The 14,978-nt window shown below is 40.8% G+C and overlaps 1 protein-coding gene across 2 annotated transcripts in view; it reads right to left on the bottom strand.

The window, feature by feature from the left end:
• Nucleotides 1-47: 47 nt before the first annotated feature.
• tcp11l1 (t-complex 11, testis-specific-like 1) overlaps nucleotides 48-14,978 on the bottom strand; it is a 47,652-nt gene continuing 32,721 nt past the window's right edge. For both annotated transcript variants that reach the window (XM_073049823.1, XM_073049824.1), the window contains 4 exons: nucleotides 13,804-13,991; nucleotides 8,368-8,549; nucleotides 5,187-5,359; nucleotides 48-4,170 (listed from right to left, as the gene is read on the bottom strand). In XM_073049823.1, coding sequence (XP_072905924.1) covers nucleotides 3,935-4,170; nucleotides 5,187-5,359; nucleotides 8,368-8,549; nucleotides 13,804-13,991 — 779 coding nt within the window. In that variant the 3' untranslated portion in view covers nucleotides 48-3,934. The remainder of the gene's footprint in view (nucleotides 4,171-5,186; nucleotides 5,360-8,367; nucleotides 8,550-13,803; nucleotides 13,992-14,978) is intronic.

Below are 14,978 nucleotides of genomic sequence, written 5' to 3' on the forward strand. Positions count from 1 at the left end.
TCAGTGTCTTTGCTATGTCTTTAAATAGCAGGCGCAGCAGCCAGGTATTGTTAGAAATCAATGAACGTTTTATTAAGCATATAAGGCAAGGTAACTTACAGTGAATGGCAGGAGCTACACAGGTTTACTGCTTTGCCAGACCAGGCACAATGGAAAGATGACTCAGCACCCTGTCATTTGTCAGAAGCCTACAGCCTGTGTTTCTGCAATTCATTGTAGATTTTTTTTCCAAAAACAATTGTTAGCTTGTGAAAACAAATTCAATAGGAACAGTTAAAAACGTAATTAATATATACTATAAAAAACAGAAGGCTGCTGGAAAATGGGTAATGGAATTAATTGGTAGCTCACAATTAGGTTTTAGTTCTGAACTATTTTTTTTAAAGAAGGCTTGAGATCTTAAATGTGCCAAAGAAAAAAAATACTCTTTGATAATCCAGCATTTTGAAAAGCACTTTTCCACTGTCAACATCTAAAGTAATGTCTATTTGTAGATTATAATTGATCCTTCATTTAGTGTAGAAAACGTACACTGTGCTTGAAACATTTTGCTGGAAATCAGAGTCATTGATCAACAGGCATGCAAGTGTTTAACCTCTAAAATCAAGAATGGGTTTCCAACTCACCACTTCTTCATGCACTAATACTCTCACTTCTCAATACATGAAAATCAGTTACCACATTCTAAGGACTGGCTTCACCTTATAGTCAAAACTTTATATTGGCTGAAATAGTCATGATCTTAAGTTGAACTGAAGTAGTTAGTATAAAGTCAGTTCAAAAGGTTTTCCATTCTCTTGCCTCTGGGTTATTCATTGCCACAAGCAACACTATCATTGCTCAGAGATGGGACGGATGAAAGTGCTGCAGATTGACGCAGTCCCTCCAACTTCCCAAAAAAAAATCTCTGGCTACTTCCGTCACGGATAGTTCACGGCCAGGCAGATCAATGTTTTACATCTGTTACATACCCCGTAACTGGGTCACTTACCAGCAAAGATAGAGAGGTCCGTTGAAGTCTGATGGTACTATTTTTAACAGTATTTATTGATAGAAATACACAAAAATAATATCAGTGCAAACACACAGATAATATACGTCATCAATACTAGATCTAAAAGCGCGGGTATAATAATAATCAATAAATAGCTCTATCGTTGTCTAGGGGATAATGTATTGTCCGATGGAAATATAAAAGTCACTTTAGTTCAGTCAAGCTGTAGGCTGCAGCCTTTGGTTGGAGAGAAAGACGGAGGTTTAACTTGCCCATTCCTTTTATGATGTCAATCCTTCGAGAGTCGTTGGGAGTTGATTACCCCATTGTTAGCTAAAAACCGTACTTCCGTGGTAAAGGCCACCGATTCCGGGGCAAATGGAAACGGACACACGTGGCCTTCCACTGGTTTTTGCTATTACGGGATTGCTAGCGTTTCTTCTGGTGCGTCTGAGGGGCTGTTCCCCCAGACCCTCTTTTTATCCTGACTCACAGGGTCGCAGATGTCGATCAGGTTGGGATGATGCAATCCCTCCACCAACCTCCCCCTCGGTTCATTGCCTGGGGGGGGGGGGGGGGGGCTTCAATGCATCTTGCAGGATGCAATACACAAGTCCGTCTCCAAGACACAATAGCCGGTATCAATGGGTCCACCTTTCGGAGGCCAGGACACATTCCAACCCTTTTGTGGATCTGCATGCCTTTCTCTCATTTCCTGTGTCCCCTGAACTGACTTAATAGTGATCTTGCGATTCTCACAAAGGAGGGGGCTACCCCGCACCCTTCGGCCCCTCAGAGCTGTGGCACATTCGTAACACATCTAAAACCAAGTTTATTTGGCCTAATGACAGACAGACCTGTGCAATGCTGGGCTTCCATTAGGTGTGAGAGCTGCAGCTGAATTTTTGGCTGTTAGCATCAGGCATTTTACAAAGGGTGATACAGTCTCTGCTGGGAGCTGGACAGAGGGCAATAGATGTTGGGGCTTTAGAGAAGATAAAGAGATGAATTAGAAATGGGTGAGGATGTAGTTAACTATCAGTGAATAGCAGGACATGTCTGAACCATAGTAGAGCCCTGCCTGGTCTTTTATGGTGATACATCACCCTACATTAAACCCTTTTTTTAAAGATCTCTCTTTCAAAATAATTCTAATGTGCTCTCTAATAACAGGAGGTTGATTTCAACCCCACCCACCTTGACCAAGGCATTCCTAAATGTACAGTCATCAACACAAACACTTGTGGTCAGAGCCACAGTGCATCACCTGTATAAACACATTCATACCTATTGTTGTTTCTTTATAAAACTACTACTGCCACTCAATGTACCTTTAATTACACCAGAATACATTTTTTCTTTAAATACTATACATTATTACCACTGTACATTGCAAAATTCTGGAAACATGCAGCTGGAAAAAAAAATCAGTGGCCATTGTCAAGTTTTACAAAATAAGTTACTAGTATTTACACTGGTAAAGTACAACTTGTAGTCAGTACAATATATGCTGTTTCCATTGCCAGTCTCTGTAACAGTACACAAGAGGCAAGCATAATGAATGCTCAGCAAGCAAGCAATGATACTAGATCACAACCAGCAGTAAGGAAAATACTGAGTTTACAGCCACTATGTTTCAAATGCTTTCATTTAAATAAAGATGACTATTCAGTAATTAGTAATGTGCATAAAAGCAAATCGAAACAATATACGAGGAAATCTGCCGATGCTGGAAATTCAAACACACACAAAATGCTGGTGGAACACAGCAGGCCCGGCAGCATCTAAAAGGAGAAGCACTGTCGACAGTGCTTGTTATAGATGCTGCCTGGCCTGCTGTGTTCCACCAGCATTTTGTGTGTGCTGTTCAAAACAATATCCTCATTTTAAACCGTTTCTACAGTGCTCCCAAAAATAATCCCATTTTTGTGTCAGCTTGTTAGACATTCATTTATATATATATAAATATAAGAGAAAAAACATCTGGTACCTTTTTTTTATAGTATATCTTGAACTACCACAAAAGAGAAGGATTAAAATATTCCCTATGGATTTAAGCAACAAACTAGGTTGAATGGTACATGAATATCCATTTTATGCTTCCAACTCAGGCATAACTGCAGTGTGAGTGGGCTTTCTATTTTCACAATATCGTATTTGAAGGTTTTCTGGAATGGATTTGTGCCAAGGATGACGAGGTTGGAAATCTAGATAAGTTAATGAAAGAGTGATATCTCTTGACCTGAATACAGGGTGGAATGAAGGCTTGAAGGGTTGTAGTTACACTCTAGAAATAAGAGTTGTATCATCAAAGACATTCTTGTTGCCACAGGGAGGTTCTCTGTTGATTACAGTTCAATTAAATAGATGCATCAAAAAGAGGTGCTTCATTTCTCATTATGCAAGAGCTCATCAGAGATGGGGGTTCCTACTATCAGACCACACCAACTAGAACCAGTATTCACCAAAGACACAAGCACTGCCCAGAGATGTGCAGTGAGCCTCTTGCACTGTCTGGTATGCATCACCAGATCATGGCATCTGTCTAAACTTACCAAAGCCAAGGGCTGCTCTTTCTATTAATTAATTATTCACCAATTAGTCACACTGGGCCTCTAATTAGTGAAAGTTTCAAGGTGTTTTAAATCTGAGTTTTTGGGATGGAGGAGGGGAATGGAGACAAGCTTTGGAGAAGAAATATTTAAAATGACTATCTCAGAAGAGAATTGGATCTCTACTTAAAAACACCATCCCTATTGTACACAAACAGCGAAGCTCAACTGGATACTCCCCCTCACCCCAAGCCTCAGATTACCCCAAAATCAGCTATTTCTTCACAACTTTCCCTTCCCAAACCATAAAGAGAATGAAATCAGCTGTGGAGAGACACACAAATGGGAAGATCTTGTTGCTCAGTGTGCAATGCTTTAGATTTCATGATCATTGCTCCTTCTCACCCATTCCAGGAAGCTGTGTCTCGTTTCTCTGGAGCACTTTAGCCAGGATAGTGTCATAATAAGGACTGAAGACCATCTTGTTATAATTCACCAGGTGAAGAAATTTAACTGTTATCTTTTCCAGTTCTGTTCTAACGGGGCTAAGCCCTCCAGGGACTGAAACGGATTTTGGATTGCTTGACATGAGATGCATCTTCAGAAAAGTCTGAATTCGTGAATCTGGCAAAAGAAAAAAAATCTAAATGAAAGTGGAGAGTTGCAAAGAGTGATTACTTAGAAAAAGGCTTTTTAAAAAAAAATCAAACTGGAACATCCAAGTCACAATCCAGTCAAGAACCAGGGATTTACTAAGATTCCAAACAGCTCTGTGGAGACTGGAAAAGAATAAAACCAAAACTTAAAAACATAATCCTTCTTCCACTGTAGCTACATCAGAACTGTAAATTCAGAATTAATAAAGTAACTGTTAAAAACAGTAATCATTTACTTTCAATTATGATGGAACACACTCTAAATTAGTTCTTCTATAGTTCTAGAGCTAGAATGTAAAACTGAAATGAGGTTTGAACAGGTGCAATCACATAATGTGTGAGCATAAAGGATCACTGTTGGAATCCAGTGATGGGAATTGACAGCCGCCCTCTTAGAAGGGTTGGAAGCCTGTCCTGGTGGTGGTTGGAGGTACTTGATACTGTGAGAGTTGAAACATTTATTTGCACAACATAAGGTATTTATCTAAACACAACAGATTCTGCAGATGCTGGAAATCCACAGCAACTCACAAAATGCTGGAGGAACTCAGCAGGTCATGCAGCTTCTACAATATTTCAGGCTGAGATATTTCATCAGGGCTCATATTTATATCTAATCTTTTAGAAGTTCCTGGTTAATCTGCTTGACTCTACTATTTTAGACAACGTCATCTGAAACATAAGAACTCACTGACAATTGTTTACAAAATTTTTTAGCTAGATAATTGCCAATGTGACCAGGCCCAGCTCGAACGTTTGATTTGCCCACCCGTAGCTCAGTCACCTTATCTGGCTCCAATCAATCCTCCAATCCTTTGATTTCTGGATTCAGGTCAATTATTAGATTCTGTGCAGCAACTGAAGCATTTCTGATTGGCAGACAGCTTCAACAAAGGCCATCCTACAACACTGACTGGTCTGGACTGCCAAATGTACAAGTTACAACTACAAATCATTTTAATGTAATTCAACATACATTCTTACCTATTAATTTGCGAACAGAGTTATCCGGACTAGCTACGGCCTGGATTTGACCTTTCAATACCATCTCTTTTTCAGTGGGTAGTAGTGAGAAACCATGTTCAGTTAAGCAGTGGTTCACTTCCACACAGATCTGCTCACTCATACTGGTCATGGCCTCAGCAAGGTGGAAGGAACTGGAAATGCAGCATTTTCAAAATAAATCAGTTCATTTCATCACTCAAGGTTCTCTGTTTCTTTTACATAGAATAAGCAAGAATACTGGAATATTTCTTCTTGTAATTTATAGTTTTTTGTTTATTACACTGCCACAGAACACTGAATTTCACAATACATGTCAGTGATAATAAACCTGAAACCTGATTCTGATTCTGAAAATTAGTCAGAGAGCATTCCCAATATTACAGTCTGCGGGGTCAACTGATTGCAATATATATTTTTTAACGTATTTATTAAGATACAGCACGGAATAGGCCCTTCCAGCCCTCCAAGCTACATCACCCAGCAATCACCGGACAATTTACAATGACCAATTAACCTACCAACTGGCACATCTTTGGACTATGGGAGGAAGCCGAAGCATCTGGAGGAAACCCATGCAGTCAATGGGAAAACATACAAACTCCTTACAGGCAGAAGCTTTAATTCTCTATGTTAGGATTTTCATAAATAATGTGTTGGCAGTCCTGGAGAGGAGAGCTACGTGGAGGAAGTATCAGTGGCAGGGGAGGTGTGAGAGAAGGTAGAGTGGGAGGGAAAGGTTGTGAAAGGGCACAGGAACTTGGTGGGAAATGGATAAGGAAGATGGAGAAGGGAAGAGACAAAGTGTGAGAAGGTAATAAACACAGATAAGATAGAGAAGAGGGAAGAAGAGTGGAAGAGAGAAGGGAGAGAAGCAGTAAGTGGTACAGGATATTGAAAATTAGAGGTTACCATTTCAATGGCTGAGAGACACTCTAGCATCTATGGGGTGGTTGAACTTTGGAGTTCTTTTCTAAAAATGACAATTGGTACTAGGTGAAGCATTAATTTTCAATCTGTAATGCAGAGGTGACTTGTATGAAGGTATTGAGGGTATGGGAAAGAGACGGATATGAATGGGGTTAGGTGACAGATCAGAATTGATGAGACTGAAGCAGATGTACCATTCCATAGAAACATGAGGTGCAACACCAAATTTCATGGCTGGAAAATCTCAGCCACTCAGGCGGCATTCATGGAAAGAGATATGATGTGTCAGATTGAAGACCTTTCATCTGAATTCAGGAAGAGAGCAGAAGATGGAAAGGGCAGTGGATGTAACAAAGGGAACCTCTGTGATAGGGTGACATAACTATATGGGTTCAATTTCAACATTGAAGATAAATTTAGATAAGTACATGGAGAACTATTGTCCATGTAACGTGTCAATAGGACTAGACCAAATAAGTTTAGCACAGACTAGATGGGCTGAATGGCCTGTTTTTGGGCTGCAGTGCTTTGTGACTAATAATCTAGCAATAAAAGGGCAGTTAAGCTCTTTTGCCTAATAATGTGATGTTAATGTTAAAATCTTGATAATACTATAGAGTCTGGCCCACTGGGAACTGAAAGAAAGAACAAAGGAAGAGATGGAAGGTAAAAATCGTCAATCCTGAAACAAACAGAAAGTTATCTAAGGTTGGAGAATTCAATATCAAGTCCTACAGACTGCAATATGCCCACAGGTAGTATTCCTTATTTACTGAATATTATATTGCATCCACACTCAAAATGTAGTCAAACTGTAGCTGAAGTAGCATAGACACAAGAGATTCTGCAGTTGCTGGAAATCTTAAGTAATACAAACACCAAGTGTTGGAGAAACCAGCACATCAATCAGCATCTATGCAGGGAATTAAGCAGCTGACGACCAGGGCCAAGACCCTTCATCAGAACTTGTGTTATATTCAAGAGTACAGCATATATTGGCATGATGAAATAAAGTAACACACACAAAATGCTGGAGGAACTCAACAGGTTAGGCAGCATCTATGGAAACAAATAAATGGTCAATATTTCAGGCCGAGACCCTTCTTGAAAACAAATGAGGTGGTGATTTGACGGGGTATTTAAAAATGGGTTCTTAACTACCCTGTCATAAGGGAAGGTGGTTCAGAGGGCCAGAACAAAGAGAATCTTATATATAGAAACATTGAATAATATAGGGCAGGAAGAAGTCCGAAGATTCAAGTCAAGGAACGTTATTGACTGAAATCAAGTCAGCATCATGGTTTAAGAAAGACTGATACGATTTTATAGAAAAGGAGAACAGAAGAGAACAAAGGTCCTAAAGAAGTCTTGGCCTGAAACGTTGACTATTTCTTCAGTTCCATGGATGCTACCCAACTTGCTGAGTTCCTCCAGCACTTTGTGTGTGTCGCTTTGGATTTCCAGCATCTGTAGAATTTCTTGTATTTATAATTCTAAAGCAATTGGAGGAAGTTTAGGGAGGATGTCAGAGGTAGGATTCTTTTAAATGCAGTGGTGGGTACACTGGACACAATGCCAAGAGTGGTGGTAAAAGAAAGTACATTAGAAACATCTTAAGAGACTCTTAAGATAGGCACAAGAATGAAAGGAGAATGGAGGGCTATGTGGGGAAATAAGGGTTAGATTGATCTTGGAGTAGGTTTAAAGGCTTGCATAATATGGTGGGCTGAGGGGCCTGTACTGTGCTGTATGTCCTGTGTGTCTCCTCTAGCACAAGCATACATTCAAGTTGAAAGCCCAGGAGGCAGGGATTATTGGTCAACTAGGCAATAAATATGCAGTGGGTGCCACAAGCAATGCTATTACAGCTCCGGGCATCAGGGTTTGGAATTCAATTCTAGTGGACTCTGTAAGGAGTTTGTACATCCCTAGGTTTCCTTTGGATGCTCTGGTTTCCTCCCATAGTTCAAAGACCAACTGGTTAGGAGGTTAAATGGTCATTGTAAATTGCCCCATGATTAAGCTAGGATTAAACTGGTGGTGAGACTCGAAAGGCCTATTTAGCGTTGTATCTCTAAATAAAAAATAAAAATAAAATACCTACACTAACCTTTCTTGTGTAATCAAATGGTTCTTTGAAACTAAGATTTAGATATTCTGACAAAACCATCTGAATGGTGAAATCCAAATCAACAGAGCCATAAATAGCTGAAGCATGTAATAAATCACTTACTGCGTATGCATGCCTGTCAGTAAGACTTTAATGATCCCCTTCAGTCTGTCCAAGAATCCCGAGAGTCCTGAAATGGCAGCACCGGTCATGTTGTATATAACTAGCAGGGCAGCTGCAATAATGGTCAGCTGATTCAGCTCCCTCTGCATCTCCATGAACCGGGGCTCGTCCATCAGTACAGTCTAAAGGAAAGGAACAAGATGGCAAATCACCTGAGCAGGTCAAACTTCAGTACAGGATTTAACTCATCAGGAGGCTCATCCAGGGAATTGCTTCGTTCTCTGTCAATTATTGTCAGATTTTAAATGTTCTTCCCTTTTTGCTTCACATTATATCAAATATTGAAAGGTCTAGATAGAGTGGACGGACAGGATGTTTCCTATAGTGGTGGAGTCTAGGATCAGAGAGCTCTGCCTCAGAGTACAAGGACGTCCCTTTGGAACTGGGATGAGGAAGAATTTCTTTAACCAAAAAATAGTGTATCTGTGCAATTCATTGCTAAAGACAGCTGTGATGGGCGAGTTGTTAGATATATTTAATGTGGAGGTTGATAGATTCCTGAATGTAAGGGCATCAAAGGTTACAGGGAGAAGGCTGGGTTGAGAAGAGATAATATATCAGCCATGGTGGAATGGTGGAGCAGACTCAATGGACCAAATGGCCCAATTCTGCTCCTATGTCATGTGGTCTTATAGATTTTACTCTGGCTAAGGAAATGGGACAAACTACTAATTCCCTCACTGCTGTCCTTCACCAGACCACTAATCATACACTTAAAAGAGGAAGAAAAATCTAGCATTTATACAGTATAGCCAAAAACCCTTTAAGTGTGTTATAGACTGTCATTGCGTAAGTAGTTTGTGTTCAGTGAACTCAGATACTATCCAGAAAAGGCTGCTATTCTCAAACTTAAATCACTCAACCTCCACGAAAGCCAAAACAGTAAGCAGGTACAAGTATCACAATGGAATTGGAATTGGTTATGATTGTCACATGTACTGAGGAACAGAGAAAAGCTTGTCTAGCATATTGTTCATTCAGATCAATTGACTGCATTGAGGTGGAACAAATAAGGTACAACAATATAAGAAAGCAGGATAAAGTGTAACAGACACAGTGAGAGTGCAAGATCATAACGAGGTAGATTGTAAGATCAATAGTCCATCTTATCATAGTAGACATTTCAAATCTGGGAAAAAAGATACTGTCTGTCTATGCCACTCATAATATTATAAACTTCTATCAGATCCCCCCCTCCGTCTCTGCCACTCCAGAGAAAACAACCCAAGTTTGTCCAACCTCTCATTGCGCATACCTTCTAATCTGGGCAACATCCTGGTAAACCTCTTCTGCACCTCTCCAAAGCCTCGACATCCTTCCTCTAATGGGGCAGCCAGAACTGTATGCAGTACTCCAGACACAGACTAACTAAAGTTTTATAAAGCTCAACGTAGCTTCCTGACTTTTGAACTCAATGCCTCAACTAATAAAGGCAAGCATGTCATATCCCTTTATAACCACATTATCAACCTGTGTAGCTACTTTTAGGGAGCTATGAACGTGGACTCCAAGATCCCTCTGCCCCTCAAAACTGTTAAGGGTCTTGCCCTGAACAGTGCACTGTTATGAGTGATGGACAGACCTGATGGACAATGGGGTGCAGAGTTAACCATTCCCAACCCCCCTCCTGAGAACCACGAACTATTGCTGTTGTTATGCTGCTAATGAGAGAAAGAGATAAAGCCCAGGCAAGAACATCTGCTATAGATAAGAGAGGGAAGGAGAGACTGTTGATTTACTGTATTATGACTCTTTCTGGATTATTTACCTTTTACTACAAGGACTGTACTTTGCTCATTAACATTCCTCAGGAGACAGCAGGAGTGGCCTGATTTGATGGACACGGTCATTCAGAGTTAATGGATAGCTGAGACCCCGTGAGTGGGGATAAAAGACAGGTCTGGAGAGACACCCTTCAGACACACCAGTGGACACTGATAGAGTGTTGGGAACCCACAGAAAGGTGGGGGCTTCAAAGACCGAACCAGGAGATCGGTCAGTAAAGCTCACAGTGTTACAGCAGGGCTGGTGGGGACTTGTGTGTGTGTCCACTCATGCCAGAGTGACGAGTCCACCACAGAAAAACGGTCTAGCTGAAGACCAGAGGGGTCATAACTGAATGGCCACAACGATACGACAGATTAAGAAAGCAACGGAAGGTTTGGCTGCTGTAGCTGTTAAATCTCGCTCGCTCTCTCTCTCTCTCTCTCTCCAACGATTTCAACACAACAACCATAACTACTTCAGCATTGATGAACTGAACTCTATACTTTCCTATGACAATTCATTTACCCCTAGACATCAATAGAGCTTGTTTATTATTGATTATTATTATTCCTACACTTTTAGGTTTATTACTGCTAACTTGTTTTATATGTATATTTGCATTTTTTTATATTGTACTGTGTAGTTTACTAATAAGACACCTTTAGTTTGGTACCACCAGACTCCAACGGATACTTCTATCTTTGCCGGTCTGACACCCAGTTACAGGGTACATAACAGTACCATCTCTTTACATTTGACTGTTATGACCCCAGCCCCCTCCTTTGTGAGAATCGCAAGAGAGAGAGAGAAGCCTTACGGTTTGGAATGTGGGCTGGCCTCTCAGCCAGACAAAAGCCATGGACATAGCCATTGTCTTGGGAGACACCTTGGTGGAATAAGGGACTGGACTACGTGCAAACCCTCAGGGCAACGTGGGCTGGGTGATGGGGGAAAGATTGCCTCACCCTCACCCTGATTGACATCTACAACCCTGCCAGTCCAGATAAAAGGTGGGCTGCCGAGGCGGGGCCTCAGACGCACCAAGGAGACACACGAAGAAGACACGATAGCGCTTCCCGTCGGAGCGGGAAGCCATTTTGAAGGAAGCCACGTGCGTTAGATTCCGGATCGGGAGTCTGTGGCTGAAACCAAAGGAAAACCGTTTTAACTAACGGATTTGCTTTGCAAAGACGACGGGCAAGTGTTCCTTCTTTCTCACCACTCTCTCTCTCCAACACGTGAAATGCCAGTGGTTCCCAAAACGGGAAAGCCTGCAGATTTTGAGTGACTCTTATATTCCATTGGACTCAGTATTATCCCCTAGACAACGATAGAGCTTATTTCTGATTGATTATTACTATACCTGTGCTTTAGATTGAGTTTTGACGACGTATATGATCTGAATGTTTTGTATTAACCATACGTTTGTGCCCCTTTATAAATAAAAAAACGTTTGAAAATAGCACCATCAGACTTCAGCGGACCTCTCTATCTTTGCTGGTAAGTCACCCAGTTACTGGGAACGTAACATGACCTACTAAGGTGCAACATTTCACAACTGGCAAGCTGAAATGCCATCCGCCGATATCTGCAACTGATCTATATCATGCTGTATTCTTTGCTGGTCATCTATGCTATCCACAATACCACCAATCTTTGTTTCATCTGCAAACTGACTAATCTTTTCATCCAGGTCATTTCCATATACTGTTCCTTCTAAGCTGCACAGTAACTGAAATGCTCCCGTGCATGTAGCCTTTGTTGCCACACCGCCGGAATTTTCTTTTATATGTTAATTTCAAGTTCAACACAGTTTTCAGGCCATGTAAAGATTTTTTTGCCCAGAGCAATTGTTGGTCTGTGCAGCTATATAAAAAAATTAAAGGGAATGTTGTTTATATACATCACTAACAGCGGTGTCCCAGTGCAGATCCCTGCAGAACATCACTAATCACAGACCTCCAGCTAGTTAATTCCCTTAGACCCCCACTCTATCTTCTATGGGCAATTCTAGTTCTGATGCAAACAGCCAATTGATCTAATGCTTCTTAATCTTCTGGATGAGCCTCCTATGAGGAACCTATCAAAATCCATGTCAACAACATCCACAGTTCTATCTTCATAAATTACCTCGTCATCTTGTGGAAAAACCTCAATCAAATTAGTAAAACACAACTTGCCCCACACAAAGTCATGTTGGCTCTCCCATAATTTAGGCAATAGTTTTCCAAATGCTCATAAATCCTACCTCTAAGAATTCTCCCCAGTAATTTCCCCACCACTGACACAAGACCCACCAGTCTATAGTTTCCAGAATTATCCATGGTTCCCTTCTTGAACATGTTGATGTGCTGAGTTACGTTCACAACTCTCTGCAATTTCTTAATATTATGAGAAATAGGAGCCCACGGACGAGCAGGTCCATCTGTCCCTCTACCATTCAGTGAGGTCATGGCTAAACCATCTGTGCCTTTAATTTCCTATTCTCTCTCCTGACCCTTGATTCCTCAGTATTTCAGATGTCTACCAATTTCCACCTTAAATACATTCACTTACTCTGTCCACAGCTCCCTGGGAGAGAGAATTCCAAGGATTCACAACCCTCAGAGAAGAAATTCATTGTTGTGAAACTACGCCACTGGCATGAAATGCTTCCCCTAGGGAAAATATCCTCTCAACATCCACCTTGTCAATCCCTCTCATAACCCTATGTTTCAGAAAGATCACTTATCATTCTTCTAAACTCTGTGAACAGCAGCCTAGTCTCCTCAAATCTTCCTTCATTGATCAAGGAAAATCGGAGGTGACTTGATAGAGGGGTACAAGATAAGAGGCATTGACAGAGTGAACAGCCAGCACCTTTTACTCAGGGTGCAAATGACTAATTTGAGAGGGCACAATTTTAAGGCAATTGGGGATTGCCAAGGTACATTTTTTCACACCACGAGTGGTAAGTGCATGGAATACCCTGCTGGGGTGGTGGTAGAGGCAGATACATTAGAAACATTTAAGAGTCTCTTACAAAGGCACATTGATGAAAGAAAAATAGAGGGCCATGTGGGAGGGAAGAGATTGATCTTGGAGTAGGTTAAAAAGAAATGCATAGCATTGTGGGCTGAAGGGCCTCTACTGTTCTATGCTACCAACAAAGTTTGTGCTTTAATTACATAAAACCTATGTTTGACAGATTTCCGTCCAAGTACAAATCCATAACCCAAACACTTATATGTCACATTAAGTACAGACATCACTGAAGTCAAGACTGTACCTTCCAGTGAACTAGAGAGGAGGCTAGTTTTCGCCAGTAAGAGAATCTCAAATAAGGGGACTTAACTACAAGATAAAGCGCCAGTAATTTGAAACCTAGGTATGTAGAAATTCTTCACAAACAGTGGTAAATAGGAATTTGGTGGAAGATGGATCACTGGAACTATTTCAAATGGAGGTGGATAAATATTAGATAGATTGAAGAATAGAGAGGTATGGAGAAATGACACACACTAGAAATTAAGGCCAGCACAGATCTGACAACGTCATATTGAAGGGCCTGATGACCTACTATTTTCTGTGTTCCTGTCAGGACATACGAGGTGAGGAAATGGTACGAACCTCCGGGAAGAGTCTGCTGCCGTGATCCCATTTCAGTAATTTAACATAGGCATGATTTAATACCAAGGAAGGGCCCAAAGCCGAAACTTCGGTGGCGGCAGCTGAGGCTCCGTCAAGCACAGAAGTATCAGAACCCAGAACTTCACTCGCGGCCTCTCGCAGCCACTCCGTTGTGATCTCCAGTGAACCTATGATAAAAAAGAAAATCAAGTCTTTTAAAAAAAAAATCAAGGGGGGGATCTCACATTTCCAATAAAGTTGTCTTACTAAAGAAATCTACAATTTTACACTATTGATAGTGTCAGGGAAAGAAAATGTTAATATTAGTGTGTTCCGATTTTCATTGATTTTGTTACAGCTCTATAAATCTAGTTAGGCCACATGAGAATTGTGACGGTTCTGGTCTTATTATGGGAAAGATGCAGAAGCTTTAGAGAGGGTGCAAAGGACATTTACCAGGATGCTGCCTGGAAAAGAGAAACTGTGTAATGAGAATAGGTTGAACAAGTTAGGACTTTTCCCTTTGGAGTAAAGGAGGATAGAGCGTAGCTTGATAGGGATGTACAAGATGATGAGGCATCAATCAAGTGGATAGCCAGAGGCTTTTTTCCTAGGGAGGAAATAACTAATACTGGGGGTGGGGGGGGATAATTTTATGATGATTGGAGGAAAGTATAGGGGAGATGTCAGAGGCACATTCCTTACACAGTAAGTGGTGGGTGCATGGAATGCCCTGCCAGGGATGCTGGTAGATGCAGATACATTAGGGGCATTTAAGAAACTCTTAAATTAGGCAGATGGATGATAGAGAAAAAAAATGGAAGACTATATAGGAGGGAAGGGTTAGATTGATTTTAGTAGGTTAAAATCTAGCACAACATTGTGGGCCGAAGGGCCTGTATTGTGCTGTAGTGTTTTATAAATAGTCTGAATACTACCACATTTTTGTTCTTGCAAGCTTACAGTACATTAGTCTGTTGTACTTTAAAAATACTTTCTGATCTTACTAAGCTTTGAAATATTCAGAGGTCATAAAAGATCCAATATAAATAAATTCATTTAAAATCAGAAAATGCAGTGCTTGAGAAGCCAGGATGTATGAAGCTTGTATTGCTTCCTTTAGATGCGCCACAGTTAAGGAATTATGTGCAGTTCTGGTCACTGAGCTATAAAGA

This window comes from Hemitrygon akajei, chromosome 6 (genome assembly GCF_048418815.1).
Source record: "Hemitrygon akajei chromosome 6, sHemAka1.3, whole genome shotgun sequence".
NCBI lineage: Eukaryota > Metazoa > Chordata > Chondrichthyes > Myliobatiformes > Dasyatidae > Hemitrygon > Hemitrygon akajei.